Source organism: Equus caballus, chromosome 2 (assembly GCF_041296265.1).
Source record: "Equus caballus isolate H_3958 breed thoroughbred chromosome 2, TB-T2T, whole genome shotgun sequence".
NCBI classification, from domain to species: Eukaryota; Metazoa; Chordata; class Mammalia; order Perissodactyla; family Equidae; genus Equus; species Equus caballus.
This window is the reverse complement of record NC_091685.1, coordinates 3,056,772-3,076,906: the sequence shown is the minus strand read 5'-3', so window position 1 is coordinate 3,076,906 and position 20,135 is coordinate 3,056,772. Positions and strand designations below refer to the sequence as shown.

Below are 20,135 nucleotides of genomic sequence, written 5' to 3'. Positions count from 1 at the left end.
TTGGACAGTTTCCAGTTGAGGCTATTATAAAAAGTTATGCTCTGAACACCTTGTATAAGTCTTAGTAAACTGAAGTCTGCATTTCTATTGGGTATAAGAACAGGCATGGAATTGCTAGGCCAGAGGCTACGCATATCTTGGGCTTTAACAGGTATTGCCAGTTTTCCAAAGTGATTATCCTAATTTTCAGTCCCAACAGTGTAGGAAAGTTCTAGTTGTTCCATAACTTCACTAACACTTGATATTTTTAGTCTTTTTATTTTAGCCATTTTGGTGGGCATGTAGTGATATCGCATTGCAGGTTTCATTTGCATTTCCCTGAAACTTAATGAAGTTGCACAGTTTTTCATAACGTATTTGCCTTTTGACTATCCTCTTTGGTAATGTGCCTGTTCAAATATTTTCCCAATTTCTCTAAATTTATTTTTTTAATGATTTATTTCTATTTTATATTTTCTGGATACAAGGATGTTTATAGAAGATTTCTGTATTTCATATATGAGTCCTTTGTCAAATAGATATATATATGTGCATATATGTAAGATATATATATATATATACTCTGTGACTTGCCTTTTCACTCTTTTAATGGTATCTTTTGTTGCATATACCCTAGCTATTCTGTCTTTTAAGGCTAAAATGAATTAATGTTGTTACTTTCCATTAAAAACTTTGGAATACTTGAACTTTGATCACCTTCCCAATGTATTTACTATTACTGTTCAATATTTTAGTTCCCTTTCCCTCAACCTGACATTATTATTGTTTTATTCAGTTGATACTTTGCTCAGATATCTTTCTTGCATCCAAAATTCTCTATTTCTTCTTCTTTCTTTTTGGGCCATTGGTCTTTTCCCTTTATCTCCTTTAAGATACTTTAAGGTATTCTCTTGTTCTTTGATGTTCTTCAGTTTCTTTAAGATATGGCTTGGTGTGGATTTCTTTTATTTTTTCCTGCTAGAGAACTTTAGTGTTCATGGATCTGCAAATGGATATCTTTTTAACAATCCTGGAAGATTATCAGGCATTATCTCTTTTACCTACTTTTTCTTCTTTCCCATTCTTTCTAGTGTCCTTTTATAGAACCCTGATTTGATGTTATTTTAAGGCTTCTCATTCTCTTCTCCATGACTCTTATCCTCTCATTCTTTTCTATCATTTCCTTTGTGGAATGAATTTTGGATAACTTCTCTAGATTTTATCTTCTAGTTCACTAATTTCCTCTTCAGCTGTGTCTAATCTGATGTGTAATTCATTCACTGGATTTCTCTATCAACTGATCAATGATTATTTTTTGCATTTTTCAAATCTGTTTATTCTTTTATTTTTAAAGCATATTAAATATGCTTATCTTGTTTTGTGTCTGATAATTCCATTTCTGTAATATCTTGCAAATTGGTTTCTTTTGTCTGTTGTCCTGCTTGTTTCACTTACTGTGACTTGTTTTCTTGCATGTTTAGTTATTGTCTATGAACTGTTAATTTTTTAAAGAATTTTTTTTGGGAATTATTTGAAACCTGGGAATAAAAGAAGGCTCCATTAAAGAGGATTTATGTTTGTTTCTACCAGTTGTCTAGAAGGGCTACCAAGCTGATACCACTTTAGATTCATTTGGGTTTCTTTTGGACCACACAGATAACGTGAATTTGAACTGGAGATGTGCATGAAGATGAGCTTGTGGTAAGAGATTCTTTTTCCTTCGCCCAGCACCAGGGTCAAAATGGGCAAATTTCCTTTGCTCAGTGGGGTTTATGTCTTACTAATTCTCTTTTTGTTTCAATCAAAAGAAGCAATACTTTTGACTTTGTTCATTTTTTCAAGAGGCCTACCTGAATAAAAGGAGTATAGAAAAACATTCAATTGTATTTTTTTCCTCAAAATTTTCCTCTGTTTTCAAGCCCACTCCCTTTGACTAAGCATTTTGTGCTACTCATCATAAGTATTCCAAAGACTTATTAATGAGTTCAGCAACTCCCTTGTGCTTTAGCAATATGTACAGATTACTCAGAATAATCTTCTTCCAACTCTTTTCCTCATGGTATAATTTCCAAATCTGTAGTGACTCCTCATGGACAGTACATAACTGCATGACAGTGGTTCTCAGCCTCATATTCAGGGATGTCCTTTAACTCTTTTGTTCACTTCAACTTGTTTTCCTCCTTTCCATTCTTTTTCTTTTCGAGTGCTGTCAAATTGATTCTGATTCCTAGTGACCATGTGTGCAGTAAGGCAGAATGCTGCCTGGTCTTTTGTGCCATCATCTCATCTTCTGATGCTATATCAGACAATACTCTGCTGCTCTTCTTAGGGTTTTCATGGCCAGTTTTTTGGAATTCAGTGGTCAGGTCTCTTTTCCTAGACTGTCTTGGTCTGGAAGCTCTGGTGAAACCCATCCACCACTACTGGTATTGAAATACTGGTGGCATAGCTTTCAGCATCACAACAAAATGCAGCTGCCACAGTATGACAACCGACAGCAGGGTGGTGTGGTTCCCTGATCAGGAAACGAACCTGGGCTGTGGCAGTGAGAGCGCTGAATCTTAACCACTACACCACCAGGGCTGGCTATTTTTTCCTTTACTCCCAATAATTCTATCCACTTCTCATCTTAAAGCATGGTTTTTAAATTAATGTTACCTCTGTGCTTTCTCATGTGTCATTCACTTCATCAGAAATGTCTTTCTTTTCCTATATTTTTTTTAATTAAAAAATATTTCTTTTATTGTGGTGGGAACACACGAGATCTACCCTCTTAACAAATTTATAAGTACACGATACAGTATTGTTAACTACAGGCACAGTCTTGTTTGTTCTTAAAGTGTAGCCCTTTGGAGCCCCAATTTTATACAGGAGTCTCCCATTATAAACTCACTTTGGGCAGCCCCGGGATAGAGCTCCTGTCCTCTGCATTCCACGCAGTCAAAACAGGAGCCGGGGGATTCATTCAAAACCCTCACGACAAAAGTAGCTTTGGTTCTCACCTCCCAGGCTTCCTGGTTACTGTAGGCGTGTGCATGCTTTCTTTTTATATCAGTTATGTGATACTTTTATATCTTAAAAAAACCTTTATTCTTCACTTTACTTCTTTCTGTGAATCATTCAGATTGTCTAATCCACTACACTCTCAGAAACTGAAGTTCGATTTATTCTTTCATTCCTTCACTCACTAAAGTTTTCTTGGGTGTCTCCAGTGTGCCAGACACTGTGCCAGGTCACAGAGACACAGAGAGAACACCAATGGTCTCTGATCTCAAGGTGCTTACAGTATACCATGGGAGACAAACACGTACATCATGAATTATAATGTAAGGCATGCTCTAATCTTTCAGAAAAAAAATAACTGAAGAGAGCTAACAATTATTTAGCCTACAAACCAGACACTTTATACTCAGTGACAACCATTCCTGGGAAATAAGTAGTAGCGTCCTCATTTGCACATGAAAGTAAGCAAGTTTTCCAAGATTACGGGATTAGTGTACAGTGGTCTTGGGTCCCAGAAATGCTTGGCTCCAAAGCCCAGGATGGAAACGTGCTCATTCAGTTGCTGTGTAAGTGTCAAGGAAACAGGGAGAAGTGAGGAATTATGGTCCTTGGAGAGCGGGAAAGAAGAGGACAGACTAAGGAAAGGGAGGCCTTAGAGGAAGCGACTTTCAAGATAGATCTTGAAGGATGAAAAGGGCATCAGCAGGTAGAGAATGAGCATGACGGCACTGCAGACAGAAGAAAGAGACTGAGCAAAATTCTAGGGCCGTTTAAGCACATAACACAGTAAGGTGAGAACAGAGCGGAGAGTACGCAGGAAAGGAGGCATGTGCCAGGGATGAGGCCAGCTAGCCTGGAGGCAGATTTTAAGGGGCCTTGAGTCCATCTTATGATTGCTGCAAATTTATTCTTCCAATAACTCTGATTCCAACACTTTAGGAAACATCAGTGGCTTACCATAGATTATTGGGTTGGAGGGGACATCTGTTTTATCTACCTAGTGTCTATTTTTTTTTTGATAGCAGCCCTCTTATTTTCCTTGGGAAACCCTTGAATCTGATGTTATGTAGTTGTGGTAGAACTGACTCTGCCCCCAGTTCCAGGGGTGAGTTTATGGCACAGGATGAGTCAATCAAAGCAGCCGAGCCCCAGTTCACGGCTGGTTCAGGGGTGACATGTGATGCAACCAGGGCCAATAGGACTCAGAGCTGGGCTTTTTCTTCTAACTTGGGAGATGATAACAAGGTCTAGTTTTCCTCTGGGGTTCCTAAGAGGATAGGGTGTGAGCCTGTCACTGCTAGATGCCATCCTACCTCCACAAGCGGAGAATTTGTCTGACAATGGAGCCAACCCAGAGGGGAGCAAAGGCAGGAGTGGGAAAAGTGATACTGAGCCCTTGTGACATTGTTTGTGTCCCTGAATCCAGCCAAGCTGAGATGTTCTGCTAGGCGAGTCTTCTTTTCTCTTTTTGCTTAACCTAGTATGACTTGATAACTGTTTACAATCAAGAGTCTTGACTAACATGAAGGTAAAATGCAACCTGAATAAAGTCAACTAACGATATCATGTCATAATCATCAGTGTGTCAATTACTTGGGCCTACAAAAGACAACAGGAGCTGGTAGATAGAAAGAGAAAGGAATAAACATTTGCCGAGTGCCTGTTACGTGACATACTGTCAGATTTGGTCCTCATAAAACTCCTGTGAGGTCCACGTTATGGTCCCTTTTTAGAAATGAAGAAATTAAGCTGAAGGAATATGAAGCTATTCACCACACAGCTGATAAGCATTAGAGCCTAGTTTCGAGCTCAGGCCTTCTGCTTGTTAATCGAGTGCTCTTTCGACTACTGCACAGCTGGCTCACTGGTGCAAGTTACTCTGTACATAATAGGTATTCAATAAATATTTATCAAAGAAAGTCTTGGACATGCACAGCTTTAAAATAATTTGGTGATGGTGAAGGAACCAGAAAGAAATGAACTTACCGTGGTCTTGCGAGAGCCTGGCCAGCTTCGGGTCCTCGGGACAGGCCTGTGTCTGGATGACGTCAATTACAGCGTCCTGCTTCCCAGCCTGCACGTTCCTTTTACCGCTGTGGACTTTCATCACCTGGACTTTTCCAGGTGTGCCGTCATGGGCACCCACCTAAACACATGCAACAGGGAGAGAGTTGAGGGGCTCCGATGACATCCTTTCAGTTCTCTGCTTACTTAGGCTGTTCTTCATTCATTCATTCCTCATGGATAACACTTACTTATTATTTTATTTGATGCTGTGCACCACATCTTTTGTTCACCTGTGAATGGCCAGTGAATGCCCGGCACAGAGGCTGGCTCACAGTCGGCAGTCAGGATATTAATGGAGCACTGACTACCGGGCGGGCTCTTTGTACATTCTATCTCACTTAATCTTCGTGATTCTTCGTTATGAAAATATCATTAGTCGTCTTGATAAAGGGTTTAGAAAGGTTAAATTACTTGGCCTCTGGTCCCACAGCTAGTATTCTACTGAGGCAGGACTTGACCCCAGAACCCTGTGCTCTTGACCACTAAGGGATGCTGTGTTCCTTTTGCCTGACATTTCATCTCTCTACCTGCCATTCTTCTGTTTCTTCTCACGCCTTTCCACACTCCCTCTCCCCAGCATTTGTCAAACGCTTACTAAGGGTGAGGCAACATGCTAAGCTCTGGACATAGAGAGATGCAATGGACATGGTGGCTTACCCGCTGGTCATGGAGACAATACACACAATTAACGAAGGTATAATGTGCCCAGTGTTACTTATGGAAGTACTGCTCACTGAGATGGAAACAGAGAGGAGGGGAGGTCAGTTCTCTTAGCTAGGAGACAGAGTGGGGGAAGACTTCAAAAGCAACTTTTATTAAACTGTACCTTAAACTGTAAGCAAGAGATTGATAGAGAGGATAAAGGACTACCTGGCAGATAAATCAGCATGGGCAAAGGCCTGGCTATTAGTGTCCTTGAAAGGGCAGCATGGAGGCTGCGGAGGAGGGAAGCACTGAAGAGAACGGGGGAAGAGATGGGGGAGGAAGACTGGGGATGGGCTGAAAAGGGGAGATGGAAGGGGCTGAGTTACGGGGGGTCTTGCATGCAAGGCAAAGGGTGTGGGCTTTATCTCATAATCACGGGGAGTCAGGCAGCAGAGAAACCTGATCAGATTTGCATTTTGGAAAGATCTGGGTAGACTGACATGAGGAGACACTGGACAGAGAGAAGAAGTAGAACGTTTCTGGCCGCCTAAGTGTCTTCTAATTCTCAGATGAGAACGAGAGAGAGGGCTACTGTCCTTTCCTCTGCCACAGAGTGGGCGTGAGGGTTGACTGTGATGATACATTGGGAAGTACTTGGAAAAAGCTAAAGGAATTGACAGTTATAAGGCATGGCCTATCCCGAGTTCTGGGTGGGAGCTACACAAACTCAGAGGAGAACAAAAGGAGGGGCCTACTTTTAAGTTACACAGCCAAGAATGAGTTTTTTAAATTGGGAAAAATGACAAGAAAGTAATGAAGTCAATGTTTCACACAAGCATGGTGACTGCCTTCCTTCAGTGCAGCCCCGATGGAAGCAGTACCCGGCTTCTCTGAGGGCTGTCCTTGGGAATGGTCTCTAGAGTCAGTTTGAGTCACAATGGATTATGTATCTACTTACTTATAATTTATATTTGACCCCAAAGAGTACTGCCCAGCTAGACCACCCACCACATTCACCTAACATAGTCTACATAACTTTCAACAATTTCCAAAACTCCAACCCACTCCATGAAAGTAGGAACACGTCCCTTTGGTGGTAGCCTGATCCCATACCTGGCTCTTGTCATATAGCCAGCACTGAAAACCGCTTTTGCTCTTTCATGGTCGATATCCTTAATGGTGCTCCTCTCCTGTCTTTCTCATATGTTCCTGATTAACCCCTTCCTGATCTCTGGCCTCATCACCCATTTATGGCCTTGCCCCTGCTTCTGACCTTGACACCCAGTGCTGCTTCCCTGGCTCTGGTCCCTGTCTTTCTTAATTAGTGACTTACTTCATCTTTGAATTATACTGCTTTGTGATACTCTGTAAAAACCCAACCTGGCCCAGCCTGGCCTCTGAGCCTACACACCAGTTCCGGTTCACGCCACCAACACGCTGTGTGACTCACCCCAGCCCTGCGGACAGCACTGCAACAACTTGATACTATAACATAAGGCTTATCTCAAACAGGTTTCTAGAATGTTTTGAGCACTGGCGGTAACCCCGGTAGTCTCCACTGTCAAGCATCTGACCACTTTAACTGTGTTGAAGGGGACAGTGTCCATTGGAGATGGATACAACACATATACAGTGTTTACTATTAAGAAAATCAACACCACATTTCATTTTTATAGTAGCTTATGGCTTACAAAGCACTTTAATGTACATTATTTCATGGTGGAGGATAGGTGTGGGGATGGTAGTTGGGTGGGGATCATTACTCTCTCCTCACAGATGAGATGACTGGGCTCAGAGACTAAGTCACTCTTCTAAGCAGGGCCTCAGAGCACAGCAGTTAAGGAGCTGAGTGAGTATCTCTTGATATTTTGCCCCAGGGTGCCTTGCTGAACTCACACTAGTCCCAGCCCTGATTCACGACTGATAAGTAGAAAATCTGAGCCTAGGGCTCAGTGCTATTGTCGCGTTCATTGCTTTGGCGAAATGCCCAACACCACGGCATCTCCTGACTGTGTGCACAGCTGCACAGCTCAGCCTTTGAAAAGTCACCCATGAACTGATCCTCTCACATGTCTGAACTGCACTGTTTGGTTCAGAATCCTGGAACACAGATACCTTGACAAGATGGTTTGAAGGTGGGTCCTTTTCTGATTTATGAGATTCCAATTCACATGGCTCCTTTTCCTTCGTGTTTTTATCTTCATCTTCATATTTCGGGCTGAAATGTGAAGAGATACCAGGGAAAGAGTTAAGCTTAGAGTGTTTAGATGACACTGCACCATTCAATCCTAAATGAAGTGAATAGGGAAAATAAAGTTAAGTAGTCATGAATCCTTTAAAAAAGAAAAAAGATAAGGGGACCCAGCTCAGGTGAACCACATGGATAGTTTCCCTGAGTTTCCAGCTGTTCCAGTCAATGTCAGAGCATCAGTTCCTGCTTAAGGCTCCTAATAACTCCCCCTTGCCTGTAGGACGAAATGTCAGTCCTATCATGGGCTGGCCCTGCCTTTCTTTCCAACCCCGTCTCCCTCTGCTCCTTCCCTCCACTTTTGCTATAGTCTAGACTCTCGTAATTCCCCAAACCTACCATCCTATTTTGAGCATCTCTCCCTTTTTATTTGCCATTTCCTTTGTCCGACATGCCTTCCACATGTTATATTGCTGGAAAACACAACAGTCTTCTCGATTTGTCTAAATCATCTTACCTCTGAGAGTCCTTCCCTGCTTCTCCCAAGCAGTCAAACCTTCTTATCGGCTCCCTAACATGTTCTTCTTCTACTCGTGTTATAACGCATCGTCTGTGGATCTGTCTCCAGTTCCTCCACTTTGCCTTGTCAGCTAACTAAGAATCAAGTTATAGTGGCAGAACTCTCTTATTCATATGGCAATCCTCAGCACTGATGATGTGTAATCCATGGTAGCAATGGCACAGTGCGTGGCACAGAGGGGTACTCATCCTGTGTTCCCTAACAAATGAATGACTGGCACGCTCCAGTATAGAGACAACAGATGCAGTGGAGGAGTGGAAGGAGACAAGGGGGAGAGTGTAATGAAAACCTAAGGATCAAGGACAGAATGCTGGGGAGCATCAACATTCACACAAGAACTTCTGTTTCTGGCATAACAGTGAACTAGATAGTTCTATGACCACATTTATATGGAAGGCAGAGGAAGAAGAGCCCTCAAAGGAAATCAGAAGGAGCGGTCATGAAGGAAGGAGAAACACCAGGAGAGAGTACTGTTCTGAAAGAGTTTGAAGGAATTTCATTCATTCATCCAATTACTCAGCACTCTTGCCCACCATTAAAGTCACATGCTCGTTCTGTGATGAACAGGGGCTGCGAAGTGAGGGCTGGGTTCTAAGCCCCACTCTACCTCTTTCTAAAAGTCTAAGATTAGCCTTTCTAAAACTTAAATTTTCTCATATTTAAATGAAAGATCACAGTGCCAATCTCCATGGTTGCCCCAGGAAGGAAATGTGGTTAAAATGTTGAAAGCCTAGCATTGCTCGTAGCACGTAATGGACTTTTAATAATTGGTGGTGCCCTTTTCTTCATTGAAGCATTTGCTGTGTTAGAATTACCCAATTCTTATGTGCCCATTACACATTGCTGATATTTCTCCTAAGTCACTTACCTGCCTTGTTGATGTACGTGTCCTATTTTCCTATCCCCCAAGCTTTGTCCAATAGTTTCTACACAGCTGGATCTCCACACATAACTCTCAAATTAAATTTAATATTGTGACTTTTAGGAATACCATGAGGGAGAAGGGTACATTATCTCTGCTTTAAAACTCTTCTGGGCTAAATTTGTCTAAATTCGTCTAAATTTGTGCCATCCAATTTGGTCACCACTGGCCACGTGGTTATCGAACACTTGAAATGTGTTTGGTCCAAATTGAGCTCTAAGTGTAAAAGATATCTGGATTTTGAGGACTTGGTATTAAAAAAGGAAAAGAACATACCTCGGTAATATTTTTATATTGATTATATGTTGAAATGATAATATTTTATATATAGGGATAAATAAAATTCATTAAAATTTCACCTCTTTATCTTTACTTTTTAAAATATAAAATACGGCTAGTAGAAAATTTTAAATGACTTATGTGGTTTGCACGTATTTCTGTCGGACAGGGCTGGTCTAAGCAATGAATTAGGGCGCTCAGGCCCCCCGGCTCCAGCTCTGCAGACTTGCCCAGCTCTGTTCCTGCTGCTCGCACACTGCATTTGATGCTCAAGCATTATCAAACTGTTTGTGCGTTCCTGCACTGGCTTTGCTGTCTAACCCTCTGTGTCCTTGCTCTATATCTTTCCTTGTGCCTACGACATACTTTCCACAGTTGTCACCTGCCCAGTTCCTCCTGGTCTTCCAAGCTTCAGCTTAGTTGTCCCTCTTCCAGGAAGCCCTCCCGGAGTCTCCCCTCTGGGTTTTACAACTTCCTTAGTGGTGATCTATCACACTGCGATTTCCTATTGATGTGGTCATCTTCCCCTCCAAGTAACCCCGACCCCAACCGCTTCAGCCTCCACTCCCATCTCGAACCGAGGGTAGGAAATATATTCTATTCATTTCTGTTCCTCAGAATCTAGCGGTGTCTAAACAGAGAAAAAGCTCAGTAAATGTTAAACTAAATAGTCAATCATTTGACATGTGTCTACTGTGTGCCCAGCGCTGTGCTCGGTGCTGGAGGATCATTATGGGGTCATGAATTTAGGGTCAGGCAGGAACTCCAGGGAGACAAAGAGACAAAGAGAGGGGGACGAAGCAGGGTTTTCCCCCTGATCCAGCTCTTCTGTTTTTAGCCTCAGCCAGGAAATATTGATACTTGCTGTCCAGCGCTCACCAGCCATGTTTATTCTAATGCCTTAAAAAATAACAGCGTGGGAGAGTGACACAGTCTCTGAAGAAGCAGGAGAGAGCGCTGCTCTGGACCCGGGAAGTATGAAAGGTGCTGGGACACCAAGAACAAAAAATCCCTTGCCCCCAGGGAGCTCACAGACAAGGTGGGAAGGAGAGTGAGGGTGATCTGGCATGTGAGCAAACAAACGACATGAAGTGACATTGGTGCAAACATATGTGCACCTTACAGTGGCACCAAAGGGACGGGACTGGTTAATTTTCTCTAAAAGAGGGGAATCAGGAAGGCTTCTTATAAGAGGGGACATTTGACGGTCAGTAGAAGTTTGCCTCATTAAGTTGGGGTGAGTTAGTGAATTAAATGAGCAAAGGCGAAGAGACTTGAAACAGCACAGTGCATTTTGGAAATTGTAAGTTTCTGGGGAATCATGGCATTGTCATATGCCTGTTTGATTGTGTGACTGTCCCACTATCCAGAATTCCCCAGGGGCTAGCCCTCTGTCCCTGCCACAGCTCCAGTCATTAGCAAATGGCTGGCACACGCTGGAGACTCAGGATCTGCCGAGTGAGTGCAGGGTGGGCTGGAAGGAGGCGAGATGGAAAGGCTGGCAGGACCCCTGGGCACCTTCTCTGGTCCCGGCACCTGGCGAGGTACTGGGCCAGGTCAGGCACTGGAAGCACAGCTGGGCCATTGAGGAAAACTAGTTCAGTCGTCAGAGGGTCACTGGTTGGATCATTTGGGTTAATTGGATTCTGAAGATAAAGCTCACCTAAGCTCTTGATGGAGAGAACTCTTCCAAGGCTGAAAGTAAAGAGGAAAATGGTCATTTTCATAAATCATTCCAAATCAGACATCTGTTTGGGTACAGATCGTTAGAAACTAGACCAAAGGTGAGGCAGGTGAGGTCTCAGTACAGACAAGGGGAGACACTGACAACAGAAAGTTCCATGAGCTGTTGCCAGTAGAACCGCAGATCAATCCAAAAAGAAAACGAGCGTTTGTGAAGTCACGGTGCATGCTAGAGGGCGTGTGTAATTTGACTTAGAAGAATAAATTGTTCTTTGCACGCCTTTCCAGGAATGCGTCTGTAGAACAGAGAAATGTTAAATCATATGAAGAAATGTGAATTTGTGGTATTTGAGCAATGCTTCAGTGGGCAAAATCGGTCTATGCAAATATGCAAATCACGCTGGGAATTCTCCCTCACTGAGCATGCGCACTCTGATAAAAAATCAGCTCCCACATGATCTGGATTTGACTGCATTAAAGTTTTATTCCAGAGACCACAACATAGCCCCTCATTTATTCAGTTGTGACATGTCTGATGCCGTGCTTTATTTGGAATCTAGCCAAGAACTCTGAAGAAAACAGAAAATACCTAAGCATCCAAACGCTGCCACAAAGCCCAGGCCTAATAGCTCACATACGTTCCCTTGAGGAGAGCCCGCAGGCCTTCATTCAGGGACTATTGGCTTTTACTTTCCATATAATTCTAGCAAATTGGACGACAGTGCTGGCGGAATGAAAGGTCAGGGAGCTTGGTTTATATCTCTGCTGCATTATTTACAGGTTATTTAACCTCTCTGAGCCTTGAGTTGAGTTCTCCTCTGTAAAATGGAAGCCGTGACACCAGCTCACAGGGTGACCAGGAGGATTAAGTGCTACCATGTATGCACAAGCGCCCGGCACACAACAGGGACTTGGGACATGCCTGACCGCGTGCAGACTCACTGCTACACGCAAAGAGACAGTAGAGAGAAATGATAATTTTCAGAAAAGAGACAACAATTACAGTAAACAGACTTGTGGTGGTTTGGTGTGAAGGCAGTCAGCTCTGGACACCTGCAAGGCCCAGGAGCGTCTCCTGAGAAGGGCATGCACTGAGCCCCTCAGCCCCCGGGGCTCCAGAGCATCCGCGTCCTCAGGAAGGGGTGGGATCAGATTCCACCCACCGAGCGCAACAGTGCTGACCAAACGGGGTGCATGTCTGAAGGGTAAAAGGTTTAAAAATTAAAGATACTTTCACGCTTTTTTATTTTAATAGGATAAAATTTGGTCATTTGGAGAGTTCACTTGTGCAGAAAGTTTATTTGCTGATGTTGCCGGGTAAGTGAAGCATTCTAGTAGAATGTTTCTCCTTTCATTAATAGGAATAATAATCATTTATAGTGTTCTGTCTATAAAGTGTATCCACAAATGATCAATCCTTTCCAGTAAGCATAAGAAAGCTGAAGGATCTAGACTAAATGTACCCCATGAGAGAAGAGTGGAACCTTAAGGACCCTGTGACAACATGAGGGAAGCGCCTACTGTGTGCCAGGCACTATCCTAGGTGCTCAGCCACTTTGTCTGACTTCATGCTCTCAGCAATTCAGTGAAACACGTATTGGTCCCCACATTTACTGAGCATCTGCCACTGCAGGTGTGGCAACCACGGGCACGTGCTTCCTGCCCTCGTGGAGACGACAGCATTTTACAGAAGACGCTACTGAAGCTCGGAGAGGTAAAACGCTGGAACAGACGCCAGCACTATTAAACCGCATACCTGAATTTAGCTATTTTCATTCTCACCGTGACCCCAGATGTGGGTGCTCTATTCTTGCTAGTTTACAGGTAAGGAAATGGAGCTGGAAGATCACACAACCAGGAGCTGAGACTGAGGCCAGGGATTCTGCTTGGACCCTAATTAACTTGCTACATTGCCCTCAAGGTGGCACCTGGCACCGTGCCCACCAGGAGCCCAGAAAATATGCCTTCGAGGGTCTGGTCATTCTCGTGAAAGCACAGGATATACAAATTTAGCTTGTGCCAAACAACTCTTCTCTCTGAACGGACAGTTATTAAAGGCCAGTTGCTGCTGCCCACTGTAGAGAAGGGGCTGGGGATGGATTGGAACCATCTTCTTCCACCCCGTGACACATTTTCTGTTCCCGAAATGGCAGGGCTCAGGCTTCAGAATCGTGGCAGCTGGAGTCTGGATAAGCCTCAGAAATCTGGGGAAAATCAAAACACAAAGACCTTCCTTCCCTCACGAAAGAAACTACTTTAGCATCAACTCTGTACACTTGTTTTAGTTATAAAGCTGGTAAGAAGAGAGGAAACAATACCTTTTGGAGTTCTTCGATTCCAACTTCATAAGTTGCTAAAATGAACATGAAAAAAATTATTTCAGGCAGTTTCTCACAGCAGCCAGGACCGTCGCCATTATGAGCGAGCGCAGAGTCCGCTCCCTCAGCTTTCAGAGCAACCAGCCACGCGAGGCTCTGTCTACGTGGTTTGGGAAATTCTCGGGTCCCTGACCGTGGTTTTAGCATCTGTGGGGATTTCCAGGATGGAATGTGCAGTCAACGAAAACATTTGAAACAATTTTCAGTTTCCTTTTTGGTAAACAGAGTCATACTCCCTGATTAAGAGAAAGCACTGAGATTTCGTGGTGGCAGTGAGAAGGCAAGCTTGAAAGGACAGGGAAAGGAAAGGCCACAGAGCCCAGATCCTGCCCCGACACCAGGGCGCCACGGTGTTCCACAAGTGTTCTGCTCCCCTGGGCTCGACACCTTTAGATTTTTCTGATATTTCTGTGGATTTTAGTTAAAGACACGATGCCAGCCTTATTAATGAACACAAGTAGTGGCAAGACTTTGGGTCCAGTCCTGCCATTTCCTATCTGTGGGCCTGCAGACAAATTCCTCTATTTCTTTGAGCTTCAGTCTGCTCATCTGTGAAATGGGGTCGCTGGTACCTGCCTTACAGAGTGAATGCGAAGATTACAGGAGACAATGTAAGAAATGTAACATAGCTAGCAGAGCACCAGACAGTGTGTAGAAAGTACTGTGTTTTTTGATAAAATTCCTGATTTGATTTCTTTGCTTAAAAGTTTCCCCTTACAGTTACTGACTATGCATGCATAATGAATAGGATTCCCTGTTTCTTTTCTCTTTTTTGCTGCTAGAATCCTGAAACTTTAGTTTAGAAAACTGACCAGACAACATGTTGCATTTCTAAGCCATTATTATTCTAAACATACAATCCATCAATAAAGCAAGGGAAATCCTAGCTTTTCTTTAGGGACTGCCCACACGTGAGTGTTGACACACAGACCTAAAATTCTGTGTGGATGATTAATAATAGGTATTATTTTCACCGATTTTTGAATCAAAACATATTATTCTGCTATTACTGCTTTAAAAACTTTGTTTACTATTAATACATTAAAAATATCTGCTTATGATACAGTTTGCCCAATATCCATTCCAAGTATGGATTTCTTTTTCAATTTTAAAAATGATAATTTCTTCCCTCCCCCAAATTATTTACCATTCTATGTTTTTCAAAGAATTAACAAATCATGATCTCTGCTTCTCCTTGCCACCTGGAGGAGAGGGGAGATATTATTTTCTCTAAGAAATGGGGAAACCAACGCTCAGAGAGGGCTGAGGGGCTTACTTGCCAAGGCGAGTAAACAAACATAATACACACACAATTAATAACACGTTCATAATTTGATACTGCTTTTTCACAAAGTGGAGATTCTCCAAAGGTAAGTTTGGTCATCAAAACTTGCTCCCAAGGTAGGAATATCAAGGACATAGGACTCTACCTCATGGAGTCAGGAAGGGACCAGCAATTACAACAGGAGGACGCAAAGCACAGCATTGGAGCCCTCGCTCACTCTCCATATGGAGTTATATAACTCTCTCTCCACTGAAGAGCTTTATCTCAGCTGGGAGAAAAAGGACAAATATCAGAGGATGGTGCTCAGCAGCCTTCAAGTACCTGCATCGTAACATTATCATGTCTGTCCGGGCCTCAGCTCTTTCTCCATGTACTACCTTCCCGAGTGACCTTGGACAAGTCCCTTTATCTCTTTTAGGCCAGGAGGTATGACGATTGGTACTAATATTATAAAAACAATAATAATAAGCAGCTAACATTCTTTACACTTATAGGTAGCAGGCATCATGCTAAGGGTTTAAATGCATGATTTCACTCAATTGTCATAATGATCACTACTAACATTTCAATTTTACTGATGAGGAAACACACCCAGAGAAATGAAGTAACTTGCCCAAGGTCACTCGGTTAGGAAGTGGCTTTCAAACTTTCTTTCAGCAACAGAATCATTTGTTTAAAAGGAATATTACCCAGGAGCATAAACAGAATTTTTCCAGTTGAAGTTATCCCCAAGGGTCTCCAAGACCCCTCAGGACAGCCCTGGGACCTAGGAAGCACAGTCTGAATGGCTGGTCTAGATGACTTCTGTGGACATTCTGCACACCTTCCAGAACAGCCTAAATCCTGTTTACTTATGGCTGAGTTTGGTGAAAAAGGGAGAAGCCTCAGGAAGGCACCTGCTGAGCTATGTACCCTGAGGGGATGGTCTTGGTTTTCTTGCCATTGTTCAAGGGACAGACACACCCAATGGTGACAGTAAAAGCCAATCACCTCTACCTCTCCCTTTCTCTATTCCTTCCTTCCTCTGTTCCAGAAAGTATCATTTAGATTCCTCACTCTTGGTGGGCAGAGAAAAAAAAAAGATCCATTTTGAGTTAATTTTTTTTTTAGGATCCTCTTTTTCCAGACAGAAAACACAACGACCTACTTTGCAGGACTCTCAGAAGCAACCATTTTTTTCTCTCATTTAAAATTTTTATTTACTTTTCATTTGAGTTCATAATAGTTTACATCAATGTGAGATTTCAGTTGTACATTATTTCTTGTCTGTCACCACATAAGTGCTCCGCTTCACACCCTGTGCCCACCCCGCACCCCCCTTCCCTGGTGACTACTGAACTGTTTTCTTTGTCCATGTGTTTGTTTATATTCCACATATGAGTGAAATCATGTGGCGTTTGTCTTTCTCAGTCTGGCTTATTTCACTTAGCATAATTCCCTCCAGGTCCATCCATGTTGCTACAAATGGGATGATTTTTTCTTTTCTTATGGCTGAGTAGTATTCCATTGTATATAAATACTACATCTTCTTTATCCAGTCATCAGTCGATGGGCCCTTGGGTTGCTTCCGTGTCTTGGCTATTGTGAATAGTACTATAATGAACATAAGGCTGCATATGCTACTTTGGATTGTTGATTTCAAGTTGTTTGGGTAGATACCCAGTAGTGGGATAGCTGGGTTGTATGGTAGTTCTGTTTTTAGTTTTTTGAGGACTCTCCATACTGCTTTCCATAGTGGCTGCACCAGTTTGCATTCCCACCAGCAGTGTATGAGGGTTCCTTTTCTCCACACCCTCTCCAACATTTGTTATTTTTAGTCTTGGTGATTATAGCCATTTTAACAGGTGTATGGTGGTATCTTAGTGTAGTTTTGATTTGCATTTCCCTGATGATTAGTGATGTTGAACATCTTTTCATGTGTTTATTGGCCATCTGTATATTTTCTTTGGAAAAATGTCTGTTCCTATCCTCTGCCCACTTTTTCATCAGGCTGTTTGTTTTTTTGTTGTTCAGTTGTGTGAGTTCCTTATATATTATGGAGATTAACCCCTTATTGGATACATGATTTGCAAATATTTTCTCCCAGTTGGTGTGTTGTCTTTTTGTTTTGATCCTCATTTCTTTTGCCTTGCAGCTCTTTAGTCTGATGAACTCCCACTTGTTTATTTTTTCTTCTGTTTCCCTTGTCTGAGAAGACATGGTGTTCAAAAAGATCATTTTAAGTTCCATGTCAAAGACTGTACTACCTATATTATTTTCCAGGAGTTTTATGGTTTCAGGACTTATCTTCAAGTCTTTCATCTATTTTGAGTTTATTTTTGTGTACGGTATGAGATAATGGTCTACTTTCATTCTTTTGCATGTGGCTGTCCAGTTTCCCAACACTATTCATTTAAGAGACTGTCTTTTCTCCATTGTATGTTCTTGGCACCTTTGTCAAAGATTAGCTGTCTGTACATGTGCAGTTTTATTTCTGGGCTTTCAGTTCTGTTCCATTGATCTGTGTGTCTGTTTTTGTACTAGTACCATGTTGTTTTCATCACTATGGCTTTGTAGTACATTTTGAAGTCAGGGATTGTGATCCTTCCAGCTTTGTTCTTTTTTCTCAGTATTGTTCTAACAATTCAGGGTCTTTGGTTGCCCCATATGAATTTTAGAATTCTTTGTTCTATTTCCGTGAAGAATGTGGTTGGGATTCTGATTGGGATTGCATCGAATCTGTAGATTGCTTTGAGTAGTATGGAAATTTTAAGTATGTTTACTCTTCCAATCCATGTGCATGGAATCTCTTTCCATCTCTTTATGTGATTATCTATTTCTTTCAATAATGTCCTATAGTTTTCATTGTATAAGTCCTCCACCTCCTTAGTTAAATTTATTCCTAGGTACTTTATTCTTCTTGTTGCAATTGTAAATGGAATTGTATTCTTGAGTTCTCTTTCTGTCAGTTCATTATTAGAGTACAGGAATGCAACTGATTTTTGTAAGTTGATTTTGTACGCTACAACTTTACTGTAGTTATTAACTATTTCTAATAGCTTTCCAATGGATTCTTTAGGGTTTTCTATATATAAGATCATGTCATCTGCAAACAGTGAGAGTTTCACTTCTTCACTCTCTATTTGGATTCCTTTTATTCCTTTCTCTTGCCTAATTGTTCTGGCCAAAACCTCCAGTACTATGTTGAATAAGAGTAGTGACACTGGGCATCCTTGTCTTGTTCCTGTTCTCAGAGGGATGGCATTCAGTTTTTCCCCATTGAATATGATGTTGGCTGTGGGTTTGTCATATATGGCCTTTATTATGTTGATTATTATATTATTATATTATTCTTCTATCCTCATTTTTTTAAGAGTTTTTATCATAAGTGGATGTTGGATCTTGTCAAATGCTTTCTCTGCATCTGTTGAGATGATCATGTGGTTTTTATTCCTCATTTTGTTAATGTGGTTTATCACATTGATTGATTTGCAGAGGTTGAACCATCCCTGTGTCCCTGGTATAAATCCCACTTGGTCATGATGTATGATCCTTTTGATGTATTGCCGTATTTGGGTTGCCAATATTTTGTTTAGGATTTTTGCATCTATGTTCCTCAATGATATTGGCCTGTAGTTTTCCTTTTTTGTGTTGTCCTTGTCAGGCTTTGGTATCACAGTGATGTTGGCCTCGTAGAATGTGTAAGGAAGTGTTCTATCTTCCCTAATTTTTTGGAATAGCTTGAGAAGGATACGTATTAAATCGTCTCTGAAAGTTTCATAGAATTCCCCAGGGAAGCCATCTAGTCCTGGGCTTTTATTCTTTCAGATTCTTTCGATTACTGTTTCAGTCTCTTTACTTTGATTGGTCTATTCAGATGCTCTATTTTTTCTTGATTCACCTTTGGGAGGTTGTAAGAGTCTAAGAATTTATGCATTTCCTCTAGATTTTCCATTTTGTTGGCATATAGTTTTTCGGAGTGTTCTCTTATAATCCATTGTATTTCTGTGGTATCCATTGTTATTTCTCCTCTTTCATTTCTAATTTTATTTATCTGAGCTTTCTCTCTTTTTTTCTTTGTAAGTCTGGCTAGGGGTTTGTCAATTTTATTTATCTTCTCAAAGAACTAGCTCTTTGTTTCACTGATCCTTTCTACTGCCTTTTTTGTTTCAATAGCATTTATTTCTACTCTGATTTTTATTATTTCTCTCCTTCTGCTGACTTTGGGCTTTGGTTGTTTTTCTTTTTCTAATTCAGTTAGGTGTAGTTCGAGATTGCTTATTTGGGATTTTTCTTGTTTGTTAAGGTGAGCCTGTTTTGCAATGAATTTCCCTGTTAATATGGCTTTGGCTGCATCCCATATGAGTTGGTATGGTATGTTTTCATTTTCATCTGTCTCCAGATATTTTTTTATTTCTTCCTTAATTTCTTCAATGATCCATTGCTTGTTCAATAGCATGTTGTTTAGTCTCCACATCATTGTCCCTTTTTCTTGTAATTACTTTCTAGCTTTACAGCACTGTGATCAGAGAAGATGCTTGTTATTATATCAATTTTCTTAAATTATTGAGGCTTCCCTTTTTTCCCAACATATGGTCTATCCTTGAGAATGTTCCATGCGCACTTGAGGAGAATGTGTATTCTGCTGTTTTTGGATGGAGTGTTCTATATATGTCTATTAAGTCCAACTGGTCTAGCTTTTCATGTAATTCCACTGTACTTTGGTCTACCAGTTGAGTTATGTAGTTTTTTATGCTATGTTTCTTTGTTATCTCCTTATTTATTAATTGTGTCTCCGTTCTGCTTTTTTGTTTAGTGGTTACCATGAGGTTTGTATTCAAAATCTCATGGATAGCATAGTCCCATTTCTGATGGCCTCTTATTTCCTTAGACTAAACCAATTCGGTCCCTTTACTCTTCCCCTTCTAAGTTGTTTTTCTGACATCTTATTCCATCTTGTGTTATGACTTTGTGGTTAAAATGACAAGACTATCTTTGTTTTTGGTGTTTTCCTTCCCTTTTTCTTTAATGCTATACTTGAGTATTTGCTATCCTGTTCTGATTCTCCTTACTCCATGCTTTGTAACCTCTTTCTCCCTTTTTTTCCAGGTATGAGGGCCTTCTTGAGGATTTCTTCTGGGGGCAGG

General features: G+C 41.5%; 1 protein-coding gene across 2 annotated transcripts in view; it reads right to left on the bottom strand.

Annotated features, from left to right (window-relative positions):
- The window catches only part of FYB2 (FYN binding protein 2), a 116,476-nt gene that overhangs the window by 26,567 nt on the left and 69,774 nt on the right, over window positions 1-20,135 (bottom strand). For both annotated transcript variants that reach the window (XR_011436334.1, XM_070259876.1), the window contains exons 6-9: window positions 13,665-13,699; window positions 11,327-11,358; window positions 7,810-7,912; window positions 4,969-5,128 (exon numbers count right to left, since the gene is read on the bottom strand). Coding sequence is in view for 1 of the 2 variants with exons in the window: in XM_070259876.1 (XP_070115977.1) it covers window positions 4,969-5,128; window positions 7,810-7,912; window positions 11,327-11,358; window positions 13,665-13,699 (330 nt within the window). In the remaining variant the exon portion in view is untranslated. The remainder of the gene's footprint in view (window positions 1-4,968; window positions 5,129-7,809; window positions 7,913-11,326; window positions 11,359-13,664; window positions 13,700-20,135) is intronic.